Raw genomic sequence first — 25,167 nt, 5'->3', positions numbered from 1 at the left:
CACCTGATTGCAATCCTATTGCACAGAGGAGTGAGTCCAACGGAACTCAAGGCAGTTTCTTCCAGGTAAACATGGACTGTTTGGACTATTTTATTCTTTCCAGAGTTTCATGGTAAAGAATGCAGTCCGCATTCTATAGAAATAAAGGGCAAATTTCTCTTACACTTGAATGGCTGTACTTCTTTTTGTTTGTTTTTTAAAATGTTTTTAATGCTCTTAGACCAAAGGAGGGAAGGGACTCTTCCATCAAACCGGTCCTTCCTTTCTTCTCTCCTTGTTCCTTACAATTGCATCTGACATAAGAATTCTTCTTATGTTAGGAAGCCAGGGCTTTTTCATTCTGCTGAGTCTTCGGGAAGCAGAGGTTACAGTCAAACTTACACACCAAAAAAATAAAAATAAAAGGGGGGAGGGGGAAATAGATAAAGCCACTATTGCTGACAGTACAAATATGTTCTGAGTTCAGGATGGCGATGTTAATAACTCAGTTCCTGGGACCATACCCAAGCTATAAACGTACACTTTTTTTTATTAAAAACAAACAAAACACCACCCCAATGTCTAATATTTCCTCCGGCAAAGTAATGCCATATTGGAAGAGAGCAAGAACTCTGCTCTCTGAGCGCCTCCCTTCCCTGAAAATTGCTTTGCATTAAATTTCCTCAGCTCCAGAATCATCTTCCTTACTAGCCTCCAGCTAAACTTGATTAAAAAAAAACTGCTTGATGCGTTGACAGATGAAATCCAAGAGGAAACCACAAGGCCCTTAAGTGACCCTAATTTAATCGATTTTATCATAAATCATCAACTTGATGAAGAACCAAAGTTTTCATTGAAGGAAATTGATATTAATGGAGTGGCTGCTTCTTTAATTCAGATGTTGTTTTCCACCAGTTCGAAAACAAACTCAGTTGGCATTCTCTGGGCAACTTCTATGGGAATCATGTTGGGTTGCTGTTGTTATTTTAATTATCTTAATTAGGACAGTTTAGGTAGCGACGTGCCAAAGAACCACAAGGAGCCTCTTGGACTTCAGCAAGGTTCCATTACAGCACTGAGGATCTATCTAGACTGTGGTCAGATTTTAATGAATGCAGTACCAAATACCAAACCACTTGCCTCCGATAACCCACCAGATCGGAAACGTCTGTCTTCAGAAAGAGCAAGGATGGTGGTTCCATATCAGCTATTCATCATGCTACCTACCTGTTTGGGAATTGGAGAGCCAACGAGAGAGAGAAGGCTATTTGGCCCATAGTTTATAATATAATGATTGCGAATTTCCAAAACGCATTTTTGAATGTGTCAAGTCCTTGCGTTTACAAGTAGATCTGCAAGCACGTCCCCATCCCATGAAATGACTTAAAACCACAGCTCTAAGTCATGCCCCACAATACTGCTTTTGAGGGCCTGTTAAACATTGGCCGCTTTCACAATTCTTCATCTTGCAATTAAAAATTAACTCTAGGCTTCAGCTCTATGCCCGTCTGTTATGGATGCCTAAGTCCCAATTAGCCTTTAGGTATGCTGATGAATGCCATAGATCAAAGAGCCTTGGAGGGTTTCAGTAAAGCAGGAAACGGGACAAGGAAACGGCTGGTTAATATGTGAAACCTAATATATCTAAGGGTGGATGAAGAAAACGCCACGGAATGGCATTCCCAATCCTACACGCCTCTACGTGGAATCAATCCCACTAATTGTACTGCAACTTAGCTCCATGGAGATGGCTGGTATCCCCAAACAGAGACGGGGGTGCAAGCAGGAAGAAACTACTTTGGGATAAAAAGAGCAGACAGCCACCTTCAAACGGGTTTGAGATGGTGTCTTTCAATGCAAAGAGATGCTTTTAGAGTAAATGGCTGGAGACCAATAGGTTATCCCTGTACAGTGGAACCTCAGGTTAAGTACTTAATTCGTTCTGGAGGTCCGTTCTTAACCTGAAACTGTTCTTAACCTGAAGCACCACTTTAGCTAATGGGGCCTCCTGCTGCCGCCGCGCCGCTGGAGCACGATTTCTGTTCTCATCCTGAAGCAAAGTTCTTAACCTGAAGCACTATTTCTGGGTTAGCGGAGTGTGTAACCTGAAGCGTATGTAACCCAAGGTACCACTGTATAGGAGAGGAGTGCTTATCTGTTCTCTCTGCCTGTCTCTCTCATTCCATCCTACCCTTTCAGTCTTTTCCTGCCTATTAATTATGTAAACCTGTTTATTACCATTCATGGCACCTTCCAGGACCGCGGCTGCTGGGCAATTACAAGCTCCAATAGTGTGCTGAGCGCTTCACAGAACACCCACATTGCGCAGTCTCTGACAGCAGATTCTTAGCAATATCTGCTACCATACAGTCAGCCATTCTGTACCTCCTTGTGTATGAAGCAGAACCAAAATGCCAAGGAGGATTGTGTCCCTCTTTTCGCTCCTCCCGCTCCCCCGCCCAAAGTTAGTGATGGTAGATGACTCCGCTTGTTGTGGTTATATATTTTAACTCCCACCCCCTTCTCGAACTTTATGATGTTATGACGGAACTCGAAGAGAAGGAAAGGGGAGGGGGGGACACTCCACTCCATAAAGTTTGACTAGAACTCGGGTATTTGCCTGCGCCTGCCTTTTTTTGCCATTTGGCAAGTTTCCAATATAAGAATAGCTAGCTGCAGCCTCAGAAGGGAAGCCCTCGCCTTGCCTGAAAATATTTCCCTTTCTCTTTTCTTGTAGGCGCAGTTTCGCTCTGTGGTATCCAATCGTCATCTTCCTTCCCAGACAGAAGTAAGTGGATTCTAAATTTAAAAGTTGTGAACTGAGAGAATTATAGCTTGGCTCCGCCGCTTTTCTTTAACGGGGTGAAATCCTCTTTCTGCTGCTGAGATCAGGGTCTGCTCTCTCCAGGCCACTGACCTCCAAAAAAGCCCCAAAGGCTGAAGGATAGAAGAAGTGATGCGCATGAATAGGAATCTGTTTTCTCACCCGTTTCCTCTCCCTTTTTGCATGCATGACTCTGAATAGTGTATTTTCATGCCAAAAGAGAGATTATCTGAAACTTATTGACGACGCCACCCGCTCCACCAGCAAGCAAACTATCTTCATTACATTTATCACCTGCTTGAAGCTGCAATCTGATATACCCTCTTCCTTTGGACCACTGAAATCAGTGGGAATTTGCTGAAGTAAACATGCATAGGATTGCGCGGTAAATCAATGAAGAGGGGTGGAGTCTTCACTTTAGTCCCCATCCACCACACAATCCACTTCCCAGCTAGGAAAAATAGCCAAGGCCTTAAATATGTTTACGTGGAAGTAAGTCATACTGAATTCAATTGGCCTTTCCTAGTAAGCACGACTAAAATTGTAGCGTTGCTGAGGAGCTAATCAAGTTTTATCTGCCCTGAATGACGTTCTGCAGAAATTATGCGGAAGTAAGGTTTTCAAAAACGCTACACGGGCTCCCAGGGAAGCGCTATTTTCTCCCAATTGACGCTGCTATTAAGAGGTCGAGCGTGGGTGTCGAACTGGACCTCCTCCACGCCAGCTCAGAGCAGCTTTCTAGTAAACCAGGAAGTGCTTCTGCCTGCTCCCACGGTTATCTCCGGCCAGGAAGAGATAACAACGCTGAAAATTTGAATGGGGGGGGGAGAGGAGGAGGAGGGTGAAGGAGGGACCGCAGGGTGTCGCGTATGGAAGCTGCAAAGAAGATTGGTTGCTACTCAACTAAGTTTTACTCAGAGGACGTCCATGGAAATTAAGGGGTATGACCAAGTTAGGCCCATTACTTTTAATGGGACTACTCTAAGTAAAGCTTCATTGAATGCCATCCATTCTCCCCTTTTCCTCCTTCCGGGTTGTTTCTCCTTTTTCCCCGGAACACATCGATCCAAGTAGTAAAACTCGGTAGCAAGAACCTAATAAGTTTGCCAGCGTGAAGTTAATCAGGTGGGAACAGTAAGGTGCGAGGTCTAAGTTTTTAAAGAAAACACAGAAAGAGAAATTTGAAAATGGTCACGTCGTGAAAGTATGGTTCAGTCCTTTATTTCACAATTCGAAAGAAAGACAATGCAAGAGGTCAGCTGCCTAGTATCTCAAGGTCCCGCCCACACGAACACTTCATGTGAAGTAGGTCCTACGGTGTCCAGTGGCTCTTACTTTCAGGTAACCGCATAGGATTGCAGCCTTAGCAGTAAATAGCATTCAGAATCAGCTTGTGGTCAGGTTGTCCCTGTACTTAGACAAGAAAGCCCTCGCATTTGATACGAAACACGTTCCCTGGTAGCAAATCCCCTTGAAAATGTAGTTTCCATGGAAATCCAGATGCACGTTTCTGCTTCGGGAAAGTTACTCAGGTTCTCTGATCTTCCTCCTTTTAAAATATGTGCTGGACTGTTCCCTACTAGTCAAGCGCGCCCACGCCTCCCCTCTCCAGCCGCCCCAACTGCAGAACAAGACCCAGGGACCACTTACACAAGACAAAGTGCCCCCCCAGAGGGTGGAGCACAAAACAGACTGGGATTGTGGGGGGGTCTCTCTTTCCTTCCCCCTTTTGGCTGGTGTTGTTGTTTATGTTTTATACTTTGGAGGCAATTTAAAGCTACTTCCGTTGATTGACCATTAATCCGGTGAGTTATTAGGCTTCTAAACCAAAGGTCGTGGGGGAGAAAGAGTTACAATCCATCAAGGGAAACAATCGGATAGAGAGATGCTGGTTTATCCTGAGTCGCGGCATGGGTAGAGTTTGCGTGCACGTGTGGCTATGAGAGGATTAAGGAGGAGGAGGGAGAATGTTAACCACACACTTATTTGGATGTGCATTTCCTGAAGTCAGATGCACTTGCACCCAAACCAAGTTCTTTAGAACTGAAGTTCTCTTAATCCTGCTCCGATGTAACAAGGGAAGACATCTTAGGATACAAATCCCTAAAACAAAAACAAAAACAGATAAATATTGTAGTAAGTACTGCTGGCTTCCGGGGAACATTTCCCTGTGCACTTATGGCAGAACAATAGGGTTTGCTCAATATATTTTGCCGCCTGAGGTATAACAGCAAATAGCACTACTTCCCGCAATCACCTCCCCCCGTCAGGTACCCAAGATTGGTCAGGGTGTTTTGGCAGCTGAAGTAAAAAAGAAGAAGAGGAAGAACAAAAACTCCCAGACAGTGAAAGTACTAACAAAAAGAACCCAATAACAATATATAACATGACTAACAATCTGATGCCCTTTTGTGACACCCAAAATCAACTGTCTGGGGCAGTTACCTCGCTTTCCCTAATAGTTGGGCCATAAACAACAGGTTTTACCCAACCCTCCATCAGGAAGCTCTATGTCTATATAACTTATACAAAGTTTTAGAGCCATAAGCACAAATATGCATTCCATAGATGACTCCATGGATAGATAGATTAAAAACAACTATAGCTACAGTGAAGCATCACTGGTGTTAAATAAAATAAACAAGGTTTCTAGAGAATTTCTATACAAAAGGACCCATATAAAGATTTCTCGTCCTACAACAGCTTTGGGAAAGATTTTTCAGTCCACATCTTTCATTGGCTTCTGGGCAACCAGAGGCCACATGCCAGTACTGGGAGGGGCCAGAGACAAATGTGGGTGGAGCAATGAATGCAAATGTTACCTTTGTGTTGATGTCTGATTTCTACACACATTCTCTCACCCTTATTCATCCTCCATCAAGGCGAGCAAGAGCCATTATCAGAGTTCCATAATACATTCCAGCCAGGCAAGAATACTTGAGGAGGGTGGCAGGCAGGGCTGTAGAGATGGCTGTGGCCTGGGGAGAGCCTCAAGGGCCAGGTAAAGATATCTAGAGGGCCACCTAAGGTCTGAGGTTACCTGCCCCTATTCCATAATGTGCTACCACTACTGGTAGCCTTGATTTCCACAGCAGAAAGGGAAGATAAAAACGTAATGGATGGATGGATGGATGGATAGACAGATGGACAGACAAAACAGTATTTCTGCAATAAATAACAACAGTATTAAGTAATGCCATCAGGCCACATAGAAAACCTTATGTTTAAGAAAATACATAAAGACGACCAGAAAACACTACCAAACACTAGAATGGGAGAGGTTTCTGTCTTTTTACTGCTTTTTCATCTTTTTGGTGGGTACTGGGCAGAAACTTTACCCCATTAAAATAGACGGATTTTGGTGTGTGGGGAGGAAGTTTTATCCTTCCTGAAGGCATTTTCCCCTTTCCTGTAGGATTTTATGTCTTTTAGACTTGGATTGCTGCACTTCTGCCCCCTATCCAACGGCTAACACCAGTTATGGGGCTGTCTTGGTGACCCACCTCCCTGGCGCACTACCCCTGCCCTCCAAAAGCTAGCAGTCGAGATTTAAAAAGATGGGAATAGCATCTCCCTGAAGGTGCTCAGGACCACTTCACACGTGCATTTTATGCTACTCACTGTCTTATCGTCATACTAAGGCAAAACTGGATGACTCGCAGCTGAACGTGCAAACTGTAGTTAATGAACTACGGCAGCAGTAGCAGGTTAGCAGAAATCGTTTTAGTAAGCTGCCTTCATTTGCTTTGGCCTCATTTTGCTGCCACTAGGTTTATTCACTGAGTTCTAAAAGCGTGAGAATATTATTATTATTATTATTATTATTATTATTATTAGCTGCTAGACTTCTCACATATAGAAACACTTCACAATGAAACAAAACAAACAAAAAAGCAACAACTTTATTTATGATGCAAAGAACGAATAATTTAAACTCAGAGCCAGAAATAGCACACCGATGATTGCAAGTGGTATAAGTGGCCCGGTGCCAGCTCGGTGGCCGTTCATAGGGGCGGGCGCCTCTAGGAACAACAAGAAGCAGGCGGAATGAAGCTGGAATTATTGCCAAAGGCCGCAGAATTGAGATGGGGGCAGCTGGGGCCTCCCGGGCGTGATTTATATTCCAGAGGTTCTGCGACATGCAGGGATACCGTTCGGGGAGTGTTGGTGTGTGGTTAGCGGACGTTTTTATTGCAGATTAATAATATTAGCATTCAGAACGGAAAACCGGGTTATTAGAGCCAAGGAATGTTTCCCCAAACGAAAATATTTTTAAATGATCTCTCCCTCTCCCTCCCTCTCGTTTTCCCCCCTAAACCAAAACCTTACCCAAGCTTCAGTGATAAATCTCAAAGCAGTTCGCCTTCTACAAATCCTCGGTTAATTGTTTGGCGAATTCGCTTTCTCCTTCGGCCCATTTTGTTCGCCTACACATGAGAATGCCAGACACCATCTGACTACCCTTCTGAATCTTACTAGACCTCGGTGGGATTAAAGTTGGGATCTCTGGCAGGCTTTAACTTGAGAGCAATAGCCCCTGTTTATATGCGTTGGGTTCGTGTATGCCCTATTGCAAAGACTCAAAGACCCAGAAGGACCTGTGTGTGTGTGTGTTGTGTACACACGCACTCGTTTGAAAATAAGCGAGGCTTACTTGCAGGTAAATGAACTGGGGTTGCTTCTCCCTTCTCTCAGACCCGGCCCCTCGCGAATATACTGCCAAAGTTTAAAAACCACGACGTGCTAAGCATATAAGAAATAAAATAATGGATCTGGATATTCCTCCTTTGTTAGATTATTCCTGTTATTTTAATCGAAAGACATTAAGTTCACCAACAGGAAAAAATAAACCCGTTAACTCCCCACCCACCCCCCAACCGCGGGAAACCGTACCCTAACAACGTTAGAGAACATCAAAAGCCTCTTGCTAACAACACCCTCTCCCCAATCGGGCAAGAGAACCCTCTCTCAGTCCAGCCTGCAAGGAAATATTCGGAACGAAATGCCTCCTAAATGCGTGCTCGCGCGCCTATAGTATGGCTCTCCTGTGTCCATGCATCATCTTTAACTTCGGTTGACTCCCAGCACACACATGTTAGCTGGCAACTTTTAAAGTGAGCGAACGACGGTGGTAAAGACCTGGGTCCTGTTGGCGAATCTTCGGTAGGAGTGTTTGGACAGTGGTATTATGGAACGGAGAAGGCTATTTTTTACCCAAAGTGATTTATTTGCCTCCTGTTCCAAACTTATCTGTTTTTACGTTCTAGACTTTTACTAAACAGTCCAACACGCCCCCCCTTTCCCCTCTCTCTGTATGTGTCTCTCTCCCTCTCCTTCTCTTGTTCTCTCTTTTAAACAGGTCCCCTTCTTTTTCAAACTGTACTTCTCCATTATACCTTCAGGACCAGCAGCCTAGGAACTGGTGAGTTTTAAGAAAACACCACTGACTTATTGTGGGTCCCGCCTAAAGTGCACCACCGGCAGCCCCTATCTCATGCCAGTTTCAGAAAGACCTTAAGGATTTATTCAAGGCCTCTCTCTCCCCCTTTTTTAAACAGAAAGTTTGATACTTTACATTCTGCAGTTAATCGATTTGCTTTCTACCCTGGTCTTGTTTTGAGCCTCTATTCCATGCATCGTAGTCCTCAGTATGCAAGTCAGAAGGACACGACCTGGTATGTTCAATGGGACTTACTCCCTAGCGTTTAATTTCAGCCTTATATAGAGCAATACTTCTCGGATATAACCCACACTGAATTCAACGGATTTTACTCCCAGGTATATACGCATGGGACTTAGTCTTGGAAGGACTAAAAGGACAGTAGACATGGAAATTCAAAAAGACAGTATTAAATACTCACACAATGCTACCAATTCGTTTTTTTAAAAGAAAAAGAAAAGAAAAGAAAGGGAGTGTTTATGCCAATAAAAGTGCTTGCCCCTTCTGAAAGTTATGTTTACCATACGTGGAGGCACTACTTATTGTCCAGCAGCAGACTTCTAAGTTTCACCCGGAGAATTCCACAGGACGTGTTTTGCCAGTGAAGTTCTTCTTGAATATCATGGTTCAGTTGAGCGTCCAATCTCAGGATGGTCTTCCAAAGCAGAAAATAGCCCACCATGGCATGCAGATCTAGGATTTCTTTTCATAACTCATAAAAAAAGCCAAAGTGGACAGGAATAAGGTAACATTGTCCGGGTGGATAAAGTCACTTGCAATTTCAGGCATGAGAGACAAAGTTAGGTCTGAAAAGTTAAGTGAAAAAGTTTTTTTCCGAAACAGAACCATTATCAAAGATGGGGAGCACTAAGAACATCCCAAGAAAGGAATGAGCCAATTCCAGAGTCCACTCCCTTTCTGAATGCCAGTTTCCCCTTGATTCAGCAATTACCCCCTTCAAGGTAGAGGTGCAAAAAGAAGGAGGGGGAGAGAATAACAATAGATCTCCTTTTCCCTTCTTCCTCTGCCTCGCACGCACGCACCCAAAAATGTGCAGACACCTCAACTTCTTCCTCCCACACTCAGTTTGTAGAGGCAGCTGCCTTTCAGGTCAGCAGCAAAAGCAGAGCGAATACGTTTTTTGTCTTGGCAAGCAAAGCTCCTTGTGTTATGAGCAGGGAAGGGGGTCATAAATCTTGAGTGACTTAAAGAGACGTCATCTATCTATCTATCTATCTATCTATCTATCTATCATCTATCTAATGTTAAATAACTTCCCTGTGTCAGGTGAACTTATCACATTCCTGCCCCAATCACAGTCGCTTGCAAGTAAATCCCAATAAACCGAATGAAACTTCGAATCCCAAATGTTGAGCATAACACGATGAGAGGTGCCGGAAATGTAGATCAGTCAGTCTTTCTTCTTCCTTCCTATGTGTGAACGCTTGCATTATGGGTGGCATCTGACTAAGCCATACTCAGAGTAGACCTATTGACACCAATGGACTTTTACTAATTGAAGATTTCAGCAGGTCTGCTCCGAGTCTGACGTGCTCGAATGTGACCCATAATGCCTACACAACGTGAGCATTCAGGGAACCAATAGCACTCAACCAGGTTAAGTATACGTATTAACTTTCTAAAACTTTCCCTTTCATATCGCCCAGAAGGTTTGTAAAACTTTTCAGGGAGATGTTCTCAAGAGCTGTTGTTTGTTTTGCTGTTTTTAAAATGCTCCTTTCTTTCGCCGCGTCTCCCTCCCCCTCCCCGCATATGCTTGTCATAATAATTAAGTCATATCGGAGGGTTGTGCAATCCATTTTGTCCAGGGAGGGGTATAATGGTGGCCTGAGAGAGTTATCCCCCGCTTGCTCTGCTGAAGGAAATGGGGGGGGGGGAGAGACAGAGAAAGAAAGAAAGAAAGAAAGAAAGAAAGAAAGAAAGAAAGAAAGAAAGAAAGAAAGAAAGAAAGAAAGAAAGAAAGAAAGAAAGAAAATCTGCCTCTGTTCCAAAGATTTATTAGCATAACTTGACACCTAATTGCGAAGCACGTGAATCAATACAGCTTTTGCTATCCTGCTAGGCCTCTGCCCGCCACCTCTCTATTTGCATATTTCCTTTCCACTCCTGACGCCGTCAGGAAGCAACCTTGGCGTTTGCCCAAGCCCTCCCAAAGCAGGAGGGAGAAGGGGGGAAAAAACCACCCCTCCGTTCCCCCCGCCCCCAGAAACGAAATCTCTACATCTCTCTCCCCTGAATCCCTCCTCAACCCCTCCCCCTCCCGAGCTTTCTTGTTTTAAATTGCCCGGTTTAACAAAAATAATAACTGGATGTTATTATTATGTCATTTAAATCTCAGTCTAAGCATTCCTTGTCGAGGATTTCATGTCAGCTATTCTTTCTGTTTCCCCCTCCTCTGTACCCTCTCTCTCTCTCTCTCTCTCTCTCTCTCTCTCTCTCTCTCTCTCTCTCTCTCTCTCTTTCTCTCTCTCTCTCCCCCTCTCTCTCCCTCTCTCCCTCTCTCTTGCCTTCTGCTGTTAAGCCAGAGGCCATTGTTAACCGTGAACAGGGCGTACCAAGACTATAGGGCAGCCACAATCAAAGGATTCCCTATACATCTTTGGAAGGCTGTCTAGCATCTTGTGGTTCCTACCTCTTCTCACCTTCCCCCCCCCGCACTCCTCCCCAAACGGATTGAGAAAGAGAGAGAGAGGCGAGAGAGAGAGAGAGAGAGAGAGAGGACCCGAGCATCCCTCACCGTAAGCTCCTATAGAGATGTCCCCCCTCCTTTTGGCGTTATGACCGGATTTCTCTCTCTAGATATTCCTTGAACATTAAAAAAAAAAAAAAAACCAGCACGGGAGAGGAATGGGGGGAGCTCTCCTCGCTTATTGATTGCGTTGCTTGCTGGCTGCGAAAATATATTATGTCTGCTCGCCGCGCTGCTCTCGTCAGAGGCTAAGGTAAGGTGGACCGAAATAGGCTATCAGTTTGTGAATGGCGGAGACCGTGTCTCCATGATTTATAGCTGTATGACTCGCATCGCGGTTCATGAAGAGTTCACAAGCTTTAAGCTTCCTTCCACGCAGCGTCTCTCTCTCTCTCTCTCCTCTCTCTCACTCTCACCCTCTCTCTCTTCTTCTTCTTCCCCCCTCCTTCCCTCCCCTTCTTTCTACCCCCCTTTCCCCCCTCTTTTTGCTATTCTCCCCCTTCTATTTTCCTCCCCCTTTCTCCTTCGCCTTTTCATCTAGAACGCTTTCTTTCTCTCTCTTTGACGTGGTGGAGGATTCCCCCCCTTTAATTTTTCAAGGGGGAAAGCTCTAAATGTAGTGAACAATTTGCTGTGAACTGGAGAGTTGTCCGGAACCCCAGATTATTATTATTATTATTATTATTATTATTATTATTATTATTATTATTATTATTATTATTATTTATTGCCTTTGCCCTACTATGGAGAAATGCACCCTAAGGAGAAAGGCTCTCCGGTTCTCTCGCATAACCAGAGTAGGACTGCGAATTTTAGAATTCTTTTTCCAACATGGAGGTTAAAGGGAGCTTTTAATACTATATTTTCCCATGCTTCACGGCCTTCCCTTCGCTCTTGTCACAAACCCTTTAACGGGCTTCTAGATTCTTGGATTCACTCTTTTTTTTAAAAAAAAAAATCAATTTGCAAAAAATAAATATCTCTCTCTCTTGCAAAAGTTCCCGAGAAGAGAGGCTTTTATTTAGAATCCAGGTTCCTCTCCTGGAATAAAAACGAAACTTCCGAGAGAGAGAGAAGGAACTTCTGGGGTTACGATTTCGAGGACTAATTTCCAATGCACTATTCCTATTTATTATTCCGCTGGAGATTTCGGGGTGCTTTTTAAAACACACGCACATCCCAACAACAACTACAGCAACAATTCCTTGGAGTAAATCATTTACGATTCCACCCGTCTCCGACTAAGATAAATGACCGACATTTGGGACGTGTTGAAAGATGAGATACAAAAGGGGCGAAAAAAATCTTTGCTACTGAACGCTCAGACCACTTTGGATTCCTTTTCGAGAAGAGTAGAATGGGAATTAATTTTTAATGCACTGTTTAATTCTTCCTTTAAAAGAAGAAGACATTTGCCTCCGCCTTCTCATAGGCCTTCCAGAAGTCCCAAGAAATCCAAAACAAACCAGCGAGGCCTAGTAAAATTATCGTTATGGCTGAACCGCTTAGTCAGTTTCAGCGAACCCAGTCTTTTAATATCGAATTAATGATTATTGCGTTTCTTCTTTATTTTTAATCAATCTATTGCCATGAGAGTACTCGAGTGTTTATGTCTGCTAAGGAACAGCTGAAATAAGACAGCAACTCTATCATTCTTTCCAGTTAATACATAGCAAATATTTTAACAGCCTGCTTCTAGAAGGCAACGGTTGTGTCTAATCCATGGAACATACGAAAGGATCACAACATAGACTTTCAGAGTTGCTGTTCTGCAAACTGCAGAATTTATACAGGCATAAACTGAAGAGGAGGAGGAGGTTCGTGGAGGAGGAGGGAGGTGGGGCATGTGGTTGGGTATGAGGTCTGAATTATATTTAGGTTTTGAAGTGCATAGATGTAGGGAAGTCAGGGGGGGAAGGTTGCTCCTGTTGTGTGTGCGTTCCTATGGTCAGAATTGACCAATATTGGGCTACAGTATTATTTTTCATTCTGTAGGGGAGTATAATAGATTGTAGCTCACTGGGAAAAAGGGCATTTGAAATGAAATACAAGAACACAGCGAAACAGGATTCTCTCTTATTCATCCTTCCGTGTGTGTGTGTGTGCTTTTCCTGCTGATTTATTATTTGACCCATTAAATAATTCTAGCCTTTTTGTGCCTTTCCAACATGGAGAAAATTAATGTTTCCTTAGAAGAATACATCCTTTTTTTTCTTTTTGAGGAAGGAATTTCCCCCTCCCACCCCTAAATAAAGGGAGGACAAACCAAACATAAAAGTTAAAGGGAAAGAAAATCAAGAGAACCAAATGGCCTGGTGGCAAAACTGGGATGTGTTTTATTTTGTTTAAAGAAAGGATGAGAAGCCATAGAAGGAAGCTGATATATACATATATATATATACATACACACACACACACACACACACACACACACACACCGGACTAGCACCTTGGGAGTCGCAACTGAACCAGATTTGTTAAGGGCTTGCAGGGTAGAGTGGATTCTAGAGCCTGTTTCCAAACTGTAACGAGAGTTGCAAAAACAACATGAAAAACAGTATCAAAAGCGCCAGCATCAAAGAATTCAGCACAGGTCTCTAAATCTGACAATGTTCCCAGCCATCACAGCTCCCTAAATTCAGCGCACTAACGCGGCACTCCTATATTTACATTTTCCTGGGAGTAAAACCCCTTGAGCACACTGAGACTTACTTCCGAGTAATCATGCCTAGCCTTATGCTGCAAGTGGACGGACCATTTGGCGGAATGTCAGAAGCTGAGTTCAGTTTTATGTTTAACCTTAAAATGTTGATTTAAAAACATGGATCCTGATCAATTTTAAGGTAACAGTGATTTTTTTAAAAAATCCTAGTACCCAATCTATACTTGTACACTCATATCAGGAGAATATTAAATTATAATACGAATTCACCTTAGAAGAACTTGATAATTGCATGCATACAATGTGTTTGTGTGTGTGGATAGATATAAAAATGATACCACCGGTACAGAAAAGACCTTTCCAGTTTAGATCTACCAAGTGACTTCCCATCTCAAACTTGCATTTTGCTTATCTGGGAGTCAGCCCCGATGGGACTTTTACTTCCCAGCTGGGTTTTATTTCTGCTCGGGCCCCTTTTTCGGAGGTTTCGCTCACGGAAATGGACGGGCTTGAGATTCGCGTGGAGAAAGCCAAGACTCTCTTGCTTTCTTACGAGTGGGGGTGCGCGCGGCGAACTATGTCGACTTCTTCCTGTATGAATGTGTGTGTGGATATTGACAATGTTATGTATGCAGGCAGGCACCTATGTGCACACCTTAGAGAGTTAGATTGAATGGCCTATAAGAAACCATCTCTCCCCCCGTTGGAAGATTTCTATCCCTATCTCAGCAATGGTTCTTGAAGAATTGGAAAGAACAAAAGGACAATACTGCTCAGGGGTCGGTTTTAGTGATCCAAGCGGGCATTGAGAGTCCCTTTCCCCTTCTCTGTGTGTTTTGTCCTGGAATAGTTGGCGAGGCTGCTCCAGGGGAGAAGGGGCTCGCCGAGAGGCGCGCCCAGGAGCGCCCAGGCAGCATCTGCTCTCCGCTCCCCTCGCGCGCAGCAGCCCGAGCTATTCATGTCACGAGGCTTTTCAATGACCAAGATGGATTCATAGGCCGTGCCGTATTATTGTGTGTGCCTTTCTAACCTTTCAGGTCAGCTTGCAAAAGACACCGGGGAAGGCCTCCTCACCACGTGACCTTGGGGGTGCCAATGTCCTTCCATGAGGGGGTCAGCCAGAGCCTGGTAGCAGCGCGCGAGAACCTCGGGGAGCCCCAGCGATGCAGAAAACAACCTACTACGACACCTCCACGCTCTTCGGGGGCTACTCCTACCAGGGAGCCAATGGGTTCGGCTACGAGGGCCCTCCGCCGCAGCCCTTCCAGCCTGCGGCTCACGTGGAGAACCACGACTACCAGAGGCCGGCCTGCACCCTCCAGTCCCTCGGCAACGCCTCCCCTCTGGCCAAAACGAAAGACCTGAACGGGAGCTGCATGCGCCCCAGCCTGCCTCAGGAGCACCACCCGCCCCCGCCCGTCTCGCCACCCCCCAATCCCATCACCGCCACCAACAGCAGCAGCAGCAGCAGCAGCAACGGGGGCGGCAGCAGCAATAACCACAGCCAGCCTGGGGGGGTCAAAAGCGCCCCCAGCAAAGCCAGCCTGGGCTCTAGTAACGCCGCTCTCGCCAAACAGATTTTCCCCTGGATGAAAGAGTCGAGGCAAAACTCCAAGCAGAAAAACAGCTCCCCCAGCGCAGGTATCTGCTTTTGGAATATCCACCACCAATGTGCAAAAGACACACACGCGCGCACAGGTGCAGGGGCGCAGCGGGGCCAGGCTGGACAGGGAAGGAGGCCGGTGTCCAAAACTTCCTATCTGGAGGAAGGTGGGGGTGCTGAAAGGATATGTTGATGCATGCGATCCAAAGGGCAAGGCCCATTGGAAGGAGAGGGGCTCGGAGTCCACATCAACTAATTGCAGCTGTACAAAGAGCCACAAAATAATAATAATAATAATGACGACGATGATGATGGCAGGCTCCAAATGGGTTACTGTGAGCCACTGCCAAGGCAGGGATTATGCAAAGGTCCCTGCTTGGCATATAAAGAGCCAGGGGTACGTTAAGACCTAGAGGAGGAGCAAGACATTGGTGGCTCCAAAAAGTGGTGCTAGGCCTGCTAAAGACCCTGAACGGGAAGGAGGAAGTTGATGTAGAAGTGGGGAGTGGCCTCAAGGCTTAGACTGGGATGGGGTGAGGGTGGCAGGCAATAGGAGGAGCAGTACCGGTAGATTAAGGTGTTGGTGGTATGAGAAATGGGCTTCTGGAGTGTGCAAGGAAGGCAAAAGAGCAAAGAAAGGGGATAGGGAGACTTACTTTGCCTACATGCGTCCATAGCTCACAAAGTTGCATGGGGTCTCCAGTCTCTCAAAGAAGGTCATGGCTTTGAGGGTCATCTGGATATTAAAGCCAGTCTGGGCTAGTTCCACTGCCGCCACCACACACAGTGTCTGACCCAAGTGACAGTGATAACCAGGCTGTGGTCGAAAGCACTCTGCTTCTATGCCAGGTGAAATTGGCTCGCATGGATGCCAGTTGCTGAACTCAGGGCTAGTCTACATATGCAGCAGAGAGATGTGTGAGATAGAGTTGTGCCACTTTGGGCTACAGGTGGGAGGAACATTTTGGAAGGTTTTCTGCGCTTGTTTTTTTAAAACTGCACAGAAATTAAAAGCAGGTGGAGGAGAAAGGTTCTAGCCTTCCTTTCTTCCTTGCTATGAGTTGTTGTTGTTGTTGTTGTTGTTGTTGTTGTTGTTGTGCCATCTCATTCCCACTCTCGGTCCCTTGCAAAGTCTGGCTGTCATTGGCTCAATGCCTGGTTTTTATCCCTGACAAAATGTGTTTTCATCAAAGCCCAAGAAGTGTGATGTACTCCATTTTATATCTCATTGGCTTAGCATGGATGCTCACTAATACCAACCAAAGAGTAACTGATTTGTTGCAGTGCTAAAGGCTACTGTTGGACCATACTCAGGCAAAATGGCTTTTTCCCCTGTCTCTCTTGATATTTTGATGAAAGACGTATTAAAGACAGGAGGTTTTATATAGGACAAAACAGCTGCATGACTCTGGATGCCATCCTTAGGATATATATGTCAGAATTCTAAGGATATTAACTTGGAAAGAAGTGTGAGTGACTTCAGTGGAACCTACTTCTAAGCAAACTTAGGATATGGCTCTTATTTGGGAATTGATTCATTTGTCCTGCTTGTGAGTTCCCTACAGGAATCTGACTGGCCACTGTTGTAGGGATGAGTATGGAAAACAAAAGAGGATATATTTCTTAGATATTATCCTTTGTGAGTTTGGCAGAGTACATCCCTTTGCCAGCAAAAAATAAGGAAGCTAGCTTTAGCCTTTTAATTTAAGTAATTCAGGATGCTTTACTGCAGACTGGATTTCCTGTTATTTCCCCCCTTTCTTCTTCTTAAAACAATAAACATGCAAAACAGTAAGTAAAGATAGATTTACTCACTCAGTTTCACAGTAGCAGTCTTGAGGCAGGCTTAAAATGTAGCTACAGACATATATTATAGTTTAGATTAGACTTGGAATCTGAGCTGTGATTCAGACTCAGCACGTCTTACATCCCTAGTCACTGATAAAGCATCAAAGGGAAGAGATCAGATAGCAGAGATCAGAGAGAGAGAGAGAGAGAGAGAGAGAGAAGGTTGTGCCCCTTTACCTGGCTGGACACAGTGGGAGTGGCTCTCACAGGGAGAATTTCCTGTAGACTCTGAGATCCAACTTCCTCTGTCTGTGTGCCTTTCTAGCAATCAGAAGTTGTTGGTTTTGACTGCCTTATTTTAGATATCCCACAACTGTGAGAAGAGAATGCTGGACCACACAGTCCACTCTTCCTGAGTGAAAAGGATTTGTTTTATTGGACTATCTTAACCAGTTTTCCATACAAAGTTCCTGTGCATAACATGCTCTAGTAGTGAAATGGGTGCAGTGTATACCATGCAATTTGTGTGCACAATTTGTATAAAACAAAGTATTGCCATTGCACAAAGTGCACAGAACTGGATTACTGCCTGAATTAAGCCAATTTGAAGTATAATTTGGGCCTACAAAGAAGCGATATTATTTTGGTTGTTACATAGTTTGCAAACTCACAACCTCTTTTTATTCATGAGTAAATCTTATACTATGGCTCTGGGGCTGACGAAATTTGCCTATATCATCTGTGCGGAAGGAAAAAGCATTTAAGGAGACAAGCAGATATCAAGCATTCTGAAGCTGATCTGCCTTAGACAAGTTGCCAATGATAAACAGAACAATCCAAAGCAAATAAGTGATGTTTCTGACTGTGAAATGCACTTACCTGGAAACAGACAAGCGCTCAGGAGTTCTAAGTAAATGCCCCATTTCTCATGGAAATCAATAAGAGCTTGGTAAGTTGTGAGTACCTTCTCCCATTGATTTCAATGAGAAGTAAGACTGCAATACTAACCCCACTTACCTGGGAGTAAACCCCATTTAATTCAATAGGATTTTCTTCTGAGTGGACAAGGTTAGGTCTGCATTTTATGTGCAACTAACTTTGTGTGGATCCAGCCCACTTTCTTTAAAATCACAGTGCATTCGAAGTTTCACTGATTCCCACATGCATGCACACCAGTTGATAACACATCACTGCATGCCTTACTCCTGAATGTGAAAATGCATCAAAGGAAATACCTTTGATGAGTTTATATGAAATCCCAGCTTCTGATCTACAAAGATTGTTTCATACACCATGTTGCAATCACTGGATGATGAACACACGAATTTCTCCCAGCTTCTACTGTTCCCCTTCCGAGTACAGTGGTACCTCGGGTTAAGAACTTAATCCGTTCTGGAGGTCCGTTCTTAACCTGAAACTGTTCTTAACCTGAGGTACCATTTTAGCTAATGGGGTCTCCTGCTGCCGCCGCACGATTTCTGTTCTCATCCTGAAGCAAAGTTCTTAACCCGAGGTACTATTTCTGGGTTAGCGGAGTCTGTAACCTGAAGTGTCTGTAACCCGAGGTACCACTGTAAATGATAGAAGAATCTTTCTGTCATTTATAAAACATACCCCTTAAAATATTACATTTCCACCTTTCTTCTCAATGTTCAAAAAGTGGTTGGCATTCTTTACTATGGGAATGTTAAGGAAGGTAGGAGAGGATATATTGTTTTGATATTATCCCTCCTCACTCACGCTAGTGAGTAAACAGCAGAGCACATTCCCTGTGCAACTTATTAGAAGCCAGTTGATGATTTGTTAGAATCCTTTAATTAAGCAATCCAGTCTGGCTTGTTTGTGGTATGTGTCCCCTTTATTTCCCTCTTAAAATAATAACAACACAACACAGTCTTCTTTAAAAGTAAGAATAACGTTTTACTCACATCCAGTTCACAGCAGTAATCTGAAGCCAGGCTTTATCTTGTGGTTACAGTAAAAAGAAGTCTGAGCTACATCTCAGACTTACTGCTTGTGGGCTACATCCTATGTGACGTTTGAGTCATGCACTGGCTAAGAGTCAGGAGAGTGAGAGTCCAAGAGTAAGAAAGTAAGAGTCCAAGAGAGAGATGGTTGTGTGACCAGTCCTTTTATCTGGTCAGCTAGGGTCACGCCCATCTACCTGGTCACACACAGGGGTAGGAAGCTCCAGAGCAGGTATGACAGGAAGTCCTCCCTGTCTGGAGCCACATTCCCCTGTGAGTCCATTCTAGGAAACAGGGAAATGTGGTACTTGACTGCTCTAGTAATAATGCACCCCACATTTATTGTCCTGTGAATGTCACAAACATCATGTAGTCAATATAGACCTAAGTTGCTAAATGAGCAATGAACCACAATACATGCATGTAGATATATCTTAGAGGTACAGGCACACACACATATAAATAACAGATACAGACATCTTTGGGTATATTTATCTTATATGCAGTTCTCTAAAAAAAAAAAGTTGAAAAGTACACATGCAGTAGAATGAGGTGGTACTTCTGAGGTAGTAAAATGGACTGCCCTACTTTAGAAAATGTGCGATTTTTGTGCATTTTTTTGCAACTGCTTGCTTACATAATCTTCATGCATAGTAATGGACAGAATGGGCTAGAACCTTCAACACATTTTTTCCCCTGTACAGTGGTACCTCGGGTTACAGATGCTTCAGGTTATAGATTCCAGTAACCCAGAAATAGTACCTTGGGTTAAGAACTTTGCTTCAGGATGAGAACAGAAATTGCACAGCGGCAGTGGGAGGCCCCATTAGGTAAAGTGGTACCTCAGGTTAAGAACAATTTCAGGTTAAGAATGGACCTCCAGAACGAATTAAGTTCTTAACCCGAGGTACCACTGTAGTGAGTTTCCTTGAAGGCAATTAACCATAAATGGCACTCCAAACTGCAGTCTGCAGTTGCAAAACCTGATGTAGTTGCATTACATCAAGATTCTACCACTACATTGAACTAGGCCTGTGCTCCACTGATTTACACTCGATTTTACTTCCTGCAGCCAGGCTGCAATCCACAGCACTGGACTCAGATGCAAAACTCCCCCCTCCCAGGAATGCATTACCCTTTTAAAAAGGAGATGTATTGGGATTCTGGTCTGTATGAAAAGGATGAATCCTGCCCCTGAAAGCTCCCCCCCATCTCTGATGTTGGTTTTAGTTAGTGATGGGAAAAGGCCCTCTGCACATGCTCAGAGGCACTCTGTTATTTATTCAATGTTTGGCGTAGGAAAGAGGTTCCAAATTTCAGTTTTGGTTGTAGGAACACATGGAGCACAACCCAGCAGGCAGTTCATAGACCTCCATTGCAGTGAAAGAAAGCTTGCAGATGAGTCCTGCCCACTAGATTGAGCATAATGTGTGTATGTGTATGTGTGTGTGTGTGTGTGTGTAAGAGAGATAGAGAAGCCCTTTGGCAAGCATATACTGACATTTGCGCCTTACACACGTATGTAGAAGGGTGCATGTGCTTTTGTGGGCTTGTTTAAATCACGCAGAATAACAAGGACACTGACACTGCAGGCCTGTGTACAGGAGCGCCTGATTAATTTTGCTTTCCAAACACTGCCCACTTGCCAGGCGTAATTTCCTTTGAAAGGGTCTGCTTCAAAATAATCGACTCCCAAATAAATAGCCTCGGATTCCTTTTCTGCATGACATGATCAAATTTTCATAAAGCGAGGGGGCAGCTTTGGAGAACAGAACTCTTAATAAATGACATGATTATGGAGTGGGGGAAATGGGAGGAGGAGGGGAGGCTGCAAGTCTTCTCGCCTGTTGGAGGATTTATTAAGAGGCCTGTGCATTCAATTTTCTGCATGTAAGTAATTATCTCTGATTTCATTTCCCGACCTCCTCTCCAGAAAGCTGCAGCGGCGAGAAAAGCCCTCCGGGCAACTCGGCTTCCAAGAGAGCCCGCACGGCCTACACCAGCGCCCAGCTCGTCGAGCTGGAGAAGGAATTCCATTTCAACCGATACCTGTGCCGGCCCCGACGGGTGGAGATGGCCAACCTGTTGAACCTCAGCGAGAGGCAGATCAAGATCTGGTTCCAGAACCGGAGAATGAAGTACAAGAAGGATCAGAAGTCGAAAGGTTTGGGCTCCTCTTCCGGGGGCCCATCCCCGACGGGGAGCCCCCCGCAAGCCATGCAGTCCTCGGCGGGCTTCCTGGGCGCCCTGCACCCCATGACCTCGAACTACGACGCCCCGTCTCCGCCCTCCTTCAGCAAACCCCACCAGAATGCCTACGCCATGCCCACTGCCTACCAAAACCCCATCAAAAGCTGCCCCACCCAACAGAAGTACGCCAACACGGCGCCGCCGGAGTACGACCCGCACGTCTTACAGGGTAACGGGGGAGGCGGATACGGGCCCCCCAATATGCAAGGCAGCCCCGTCTACGTGGGCGGGAACTACGTGGACTCCATGCCCAACTCCGCCCCGTCGCTTTACGGGCTGAACCCGCTCCAGCATCACCAGCCAGCCAGCATGGAGTACAACGGGGGGCCCCCCCAAATGGGCTCCAACCAGCACCATGGACCTTGCGAGTCCCACCCGACTTACACAGACCTTTCCACCCACCACGCTTCGACTCAGGGTAGAATCCAAGAGGCGCCCAAACTGACCCATCTGTGATGAGGAGGGGCCAGATCGGGTGGGCGGGTGGGAGTTAACAGACAACTCGGACGTGGGTGGGGTGGATCGGTTTGTTGGTTGTGTTGGTGAGCTCTCGCTCTATCTTAAAGGAACAAACAAAGAAAAAGTATTTGTGTTGAAACCCTTTAGATGCGCCCTGCAAATCGGAAGGGTTACCTCCTGCCTCTTCCTTCCTTCTGCCCCAGCCTACTATTGTCCCCCACACCCTGCAAGAGGAGCAGGCGGGAGTCGGTGTTGATCGGGGGGGGGGGCTTGGCTTTCTAGGGGTCACGTCATTTGATTTGGGAACCTTTCGGCCAATCCCATCCTCAGAACTGGGGTGCGTGGAGGAGTGGCTCGTGTTTCCTGGGGGTGGGAGAAAATGCACTCTGCACATACAGAACAAAGTCCTTGGCAACTTTCGAATGTGAGCCCTCGTGTTAAAAGGGGGGGAGTGGGGGGAGCAGATCTCTTGACTGGGCCTTAAAGGACCCTAGTTTCAGTTAAGTCCAGCTGATGGCCATCACTTAAATCGAATGTTGTGAACTCAGCGAGGTTTCTCAGGGAGGAATCTTCTTTCTTCAGTGGGTAGACTGAGGTGGCAGGGTTCTGGACAGTAGCTTTTCAAACTGCAGGGGTGTGTGTGGATCATTTTTATTAAATGCTCGTGGCCCCCCCAAAAAAGTTTAAAACAAAACCCTGCCTGCAGTGAACTAGCACATATTCCTGACGTGCTAGATTTCTACATACAGGGAGTGTATCTATCTTAAATGAGGGAGCATTTTAAAATGCAATTCCCCATATGCAGTTTGAAGTGGTGTAGTTCACCCACCTAGTTCTTTTACTGTAGAATTACTCTTACTGCTCCCAAGTAAATCTACATTTTAAGCATCCTCAGTTGGAAAGACGTTCCACTGAGACCAGCAAGACTTCCAAGCTACAGCATTTATGGTTGTGTGTGTGTGTGTTTATAAGGCTTGTAGCCAAGCAACAGTAGTAAACTTTCACACACACACACACACACACCCGCAGAGCAACCCCAAGACTGAGTCCTGCATGCCACAAAACCAGGACTCCAAGCCCACCTCTTGAAACCACCCTTTGGTGTGTAACTCCCCGGGTGGCAAAGAACTCGCCTCCCCCTCCCCCTTTCAGGATCATGGGTGGGTGGAGTGACGATGCCAAATGTTGTCACTGCCAGTTACTCCCAATGAAAAATGTGTGGCCTTGTGTATATGCCCTAGGCAGACCATAAAAAAGCCGGCAGAATAATTTATTGGTATAAATTGATGTAGCTCCTTTCCTTTAATACAGATGAAACTGATTAAAATAGGTTGCTCAAGATTATCCTACAGATGTCAGTCCTCAAAGCGTTTGCTTTGGCAATAACACTTATTGAAAGCATTGGAGTTGATGGACACAATGGGGGCAAAATGCTGCTGCAGATCATGGAAATGGAACTCACAGACTTTCTGCTCCTTTTTGGCGTTGTGCCCATAAGAATACTCTTCCCAGACCTAAACACCATTTAGGCTGCTCTCTTATACAGCATTTGCTTACCTGGAAGTAAATCTCATTGAATTCACTGGGAATTCTGGGTAGGCGTATGTAGGATTGCACCACAAATTGTAATAAAAACCCATTCAGGGGAGAGAAATGCATTTATCTACAATCTTAGACTACTAAGTAGGTGTTGTAGAGACAATCAGGTACACATTTAGATACATAGATATCAGACAGCAAGGCCAGTTGATATTGAGCAGTGAACTTGCGAGGGTGGGGGCGCTCACCAGTGAATTTAACCCCCACTTACAATACACTTTTCAAATCCTGACAAATAAATGGACAATTCCTGAAGTCAATACATCCATTCTCAATTTGCATTTTCAACTAATTTTGGTCCTGGGGTTTCGACACAAATATTTTGAATGTAGAAAAAATGGAGCTGATTTCTATTTATTTATTTTGCGGGGGCGGGGAGGAATGGAAGAATCAAACGAAACAGATAGTTTAATTTCTTTCCTTTTATTTAAGGGTAAAAAAAAAAAGCATACAACATGCACAACAAATTGTGGTCGTAGTAGATCGTGAATACACCAATGCTTCTTAAAAGAAGTCGCTTCCGCCCCCCCACCCCACAGCTAACCGCAAAAGGGTTTCTTTGAAAAGAAAAAGTCTAAGACGTTAAGTGGGAAACCGCCTTCCTGAAGTCTTCCAGCCCCTACTCATCTCCACCACATACAAACTGTTGAATTTTCCCTCCTAAGCTGGCTCTCCTCCCCCTTGACCCCTTTCCTCCGCCCACCCTACAGCCCCATTATCTAAAAACACCACCCTTGCCAATTCTTTAGGGCTACCTATGCGCCTCTCCTTGGATCCCCACTACCTCCGTCAAGGGCTGGGGGAGAGAGAGAAAAGCGAGGTGCCCTTTTGCAAACTAATTTATACAGCAAAACTGGGCTTAAAAAAGAAAACAGGGTTTTTTGTGCAAAATGTACAAGGGGGCGATATGATGAAGGAAAAAAAATAGAGAGACCTTCCTTACTTCCTCCCTTACTTCCTTGCGAAGTGGTAGCCTCCTCCCGTTTCTTTGGGGTTCGCTATGGGTCGGGGGAGCCTCACCTCTAAGGCGTCTTGCGTTCCTTTGCGTCTCTTTCCTTGAACGTGAAAACAGGGTATATTTGAGCAGAAACTGTTATGTCCTCCAAACGGAAGCGGAAGGAAATGGCCCTTTGGGGAGGGGGCGTGTTTCCTGGCGCTTCCTCTTTGGCCTGGCATCCTTCTTGCACTTAGAGTTTACATTTTAATGGGTATATATACCAACTTTTTGAAGGACACCCATTGGAGACGTCTTTCAATGGGGTGTGTGCGCGTGTTCCGGTGAACATTCATATATATAAATATATATATATTATATATTTATTGGTTATAGCCAGTTTTAAACTATTTTTTCCCCTTTTGTTGGTTTTGTATTATTTATCCCCAACATTTATGTATTTATAAGAAAAAATATGTACTTTTTTTTTTAGTATTTACTTGTTATAAAGGAATATGGTGTTTTTTCCTTGTCATTGTACAACCAGCTTTTTCCTTTTCTCTTTCTTTTTTTAGTTATTGTAATTTAGGGAAAAGCCAGTAGTTACCTTCGTACTTAAAATAATGTGTTTAGTTCTACTGGAGGCATGAAATCCGAGCCAGGCTGTAATTGTATAGTCCTCAGTTAGAAGAACTAGCTAAACCCTTCCTTCCTTTCTCCTCTTCCTCCTCCACCACCACGCCCTCCTCCTCTTTTTTGAAACATCTTTCTTTGTTCTTTACAGTAGATAACTTTATTTATTTCCTTAAGGGTTGTCTGTTGAACAATTCTTGAATAAACTTTCTGTTCTTAATTGGCTCTTGTTCCATTGGTCGGGTTTGAAAACAGGCAGAAGAAGAAAAAAAAAGGCCTTTGAGCTGTCAGATAGGGGAGGGGGTGGAAAAGAGAACAT

At 44.7% G+C, this 25,167-nt stretch overlaps 1 protein-coding gene across 8 annotated transcripts in view; it reads left to right on the top strand.

Moving 5' to 3' along the window:
* Positions 1 to 21,694, top strand: part of HOXB3 (homeobox B3) — an 85,005-nt gene extending 63,311 nt beyond the window's left edge. For 5 of the 8 annotated variants that reach the window (XM_081885637.1, XM_081885639.1, XM_081885638.1 and 2 more), the window contains 3 exons: positions 2,717 to 2,767; positions 14,653 to 15,256; positions 20,907 to 21,694. In XM_081885637.1, coding sequence (XP_081741763.1) covers positions 14,779 to 15,256; positions 20,907 to 21,679 — 1,251 coding nt within the window. In that variant the 5' untranslated portion in view covers positions 2,717 to 2,767; positions 14,653 to 14,778 and the 3' untranslated portion in view covers positions 21,680 to 21,694. Of the gene's footprint in view, positions 1 to 2,716; positions 2,768 to 8,162; positions 8,226 to 8,250; positions 11,207 to 14,652; positions 15,257 to 20,906 lie in introns of those variants that run through there. The other 3 variants (XM_081885640.1, XM_081885644.1, XM_081885643.1) reach the window with 3 other exon arrangements.
* The last annotated feature ends 3,473 nt before the right edge of the window (positions 21,695 to 25,167 follow it).

This window comes from Podarcis melisellensis, assembly GCF_964234715.1.
Source record: "Podarcis melisellensis genome assembly, chromosome: 13".
In the NCBI taxonomy this organism is placed as follows: domain Eukaryota; kingdom Metazoa; phylum Chordata; class Lepidosauria; order Squamata; family Lacertidae; genus Podarcis; species Podarcis melisellensis.
Note: the sequence above shows the minus strand (reverse complement) of the source record. Positions and strands in the feature narration are given on the sequence as shown.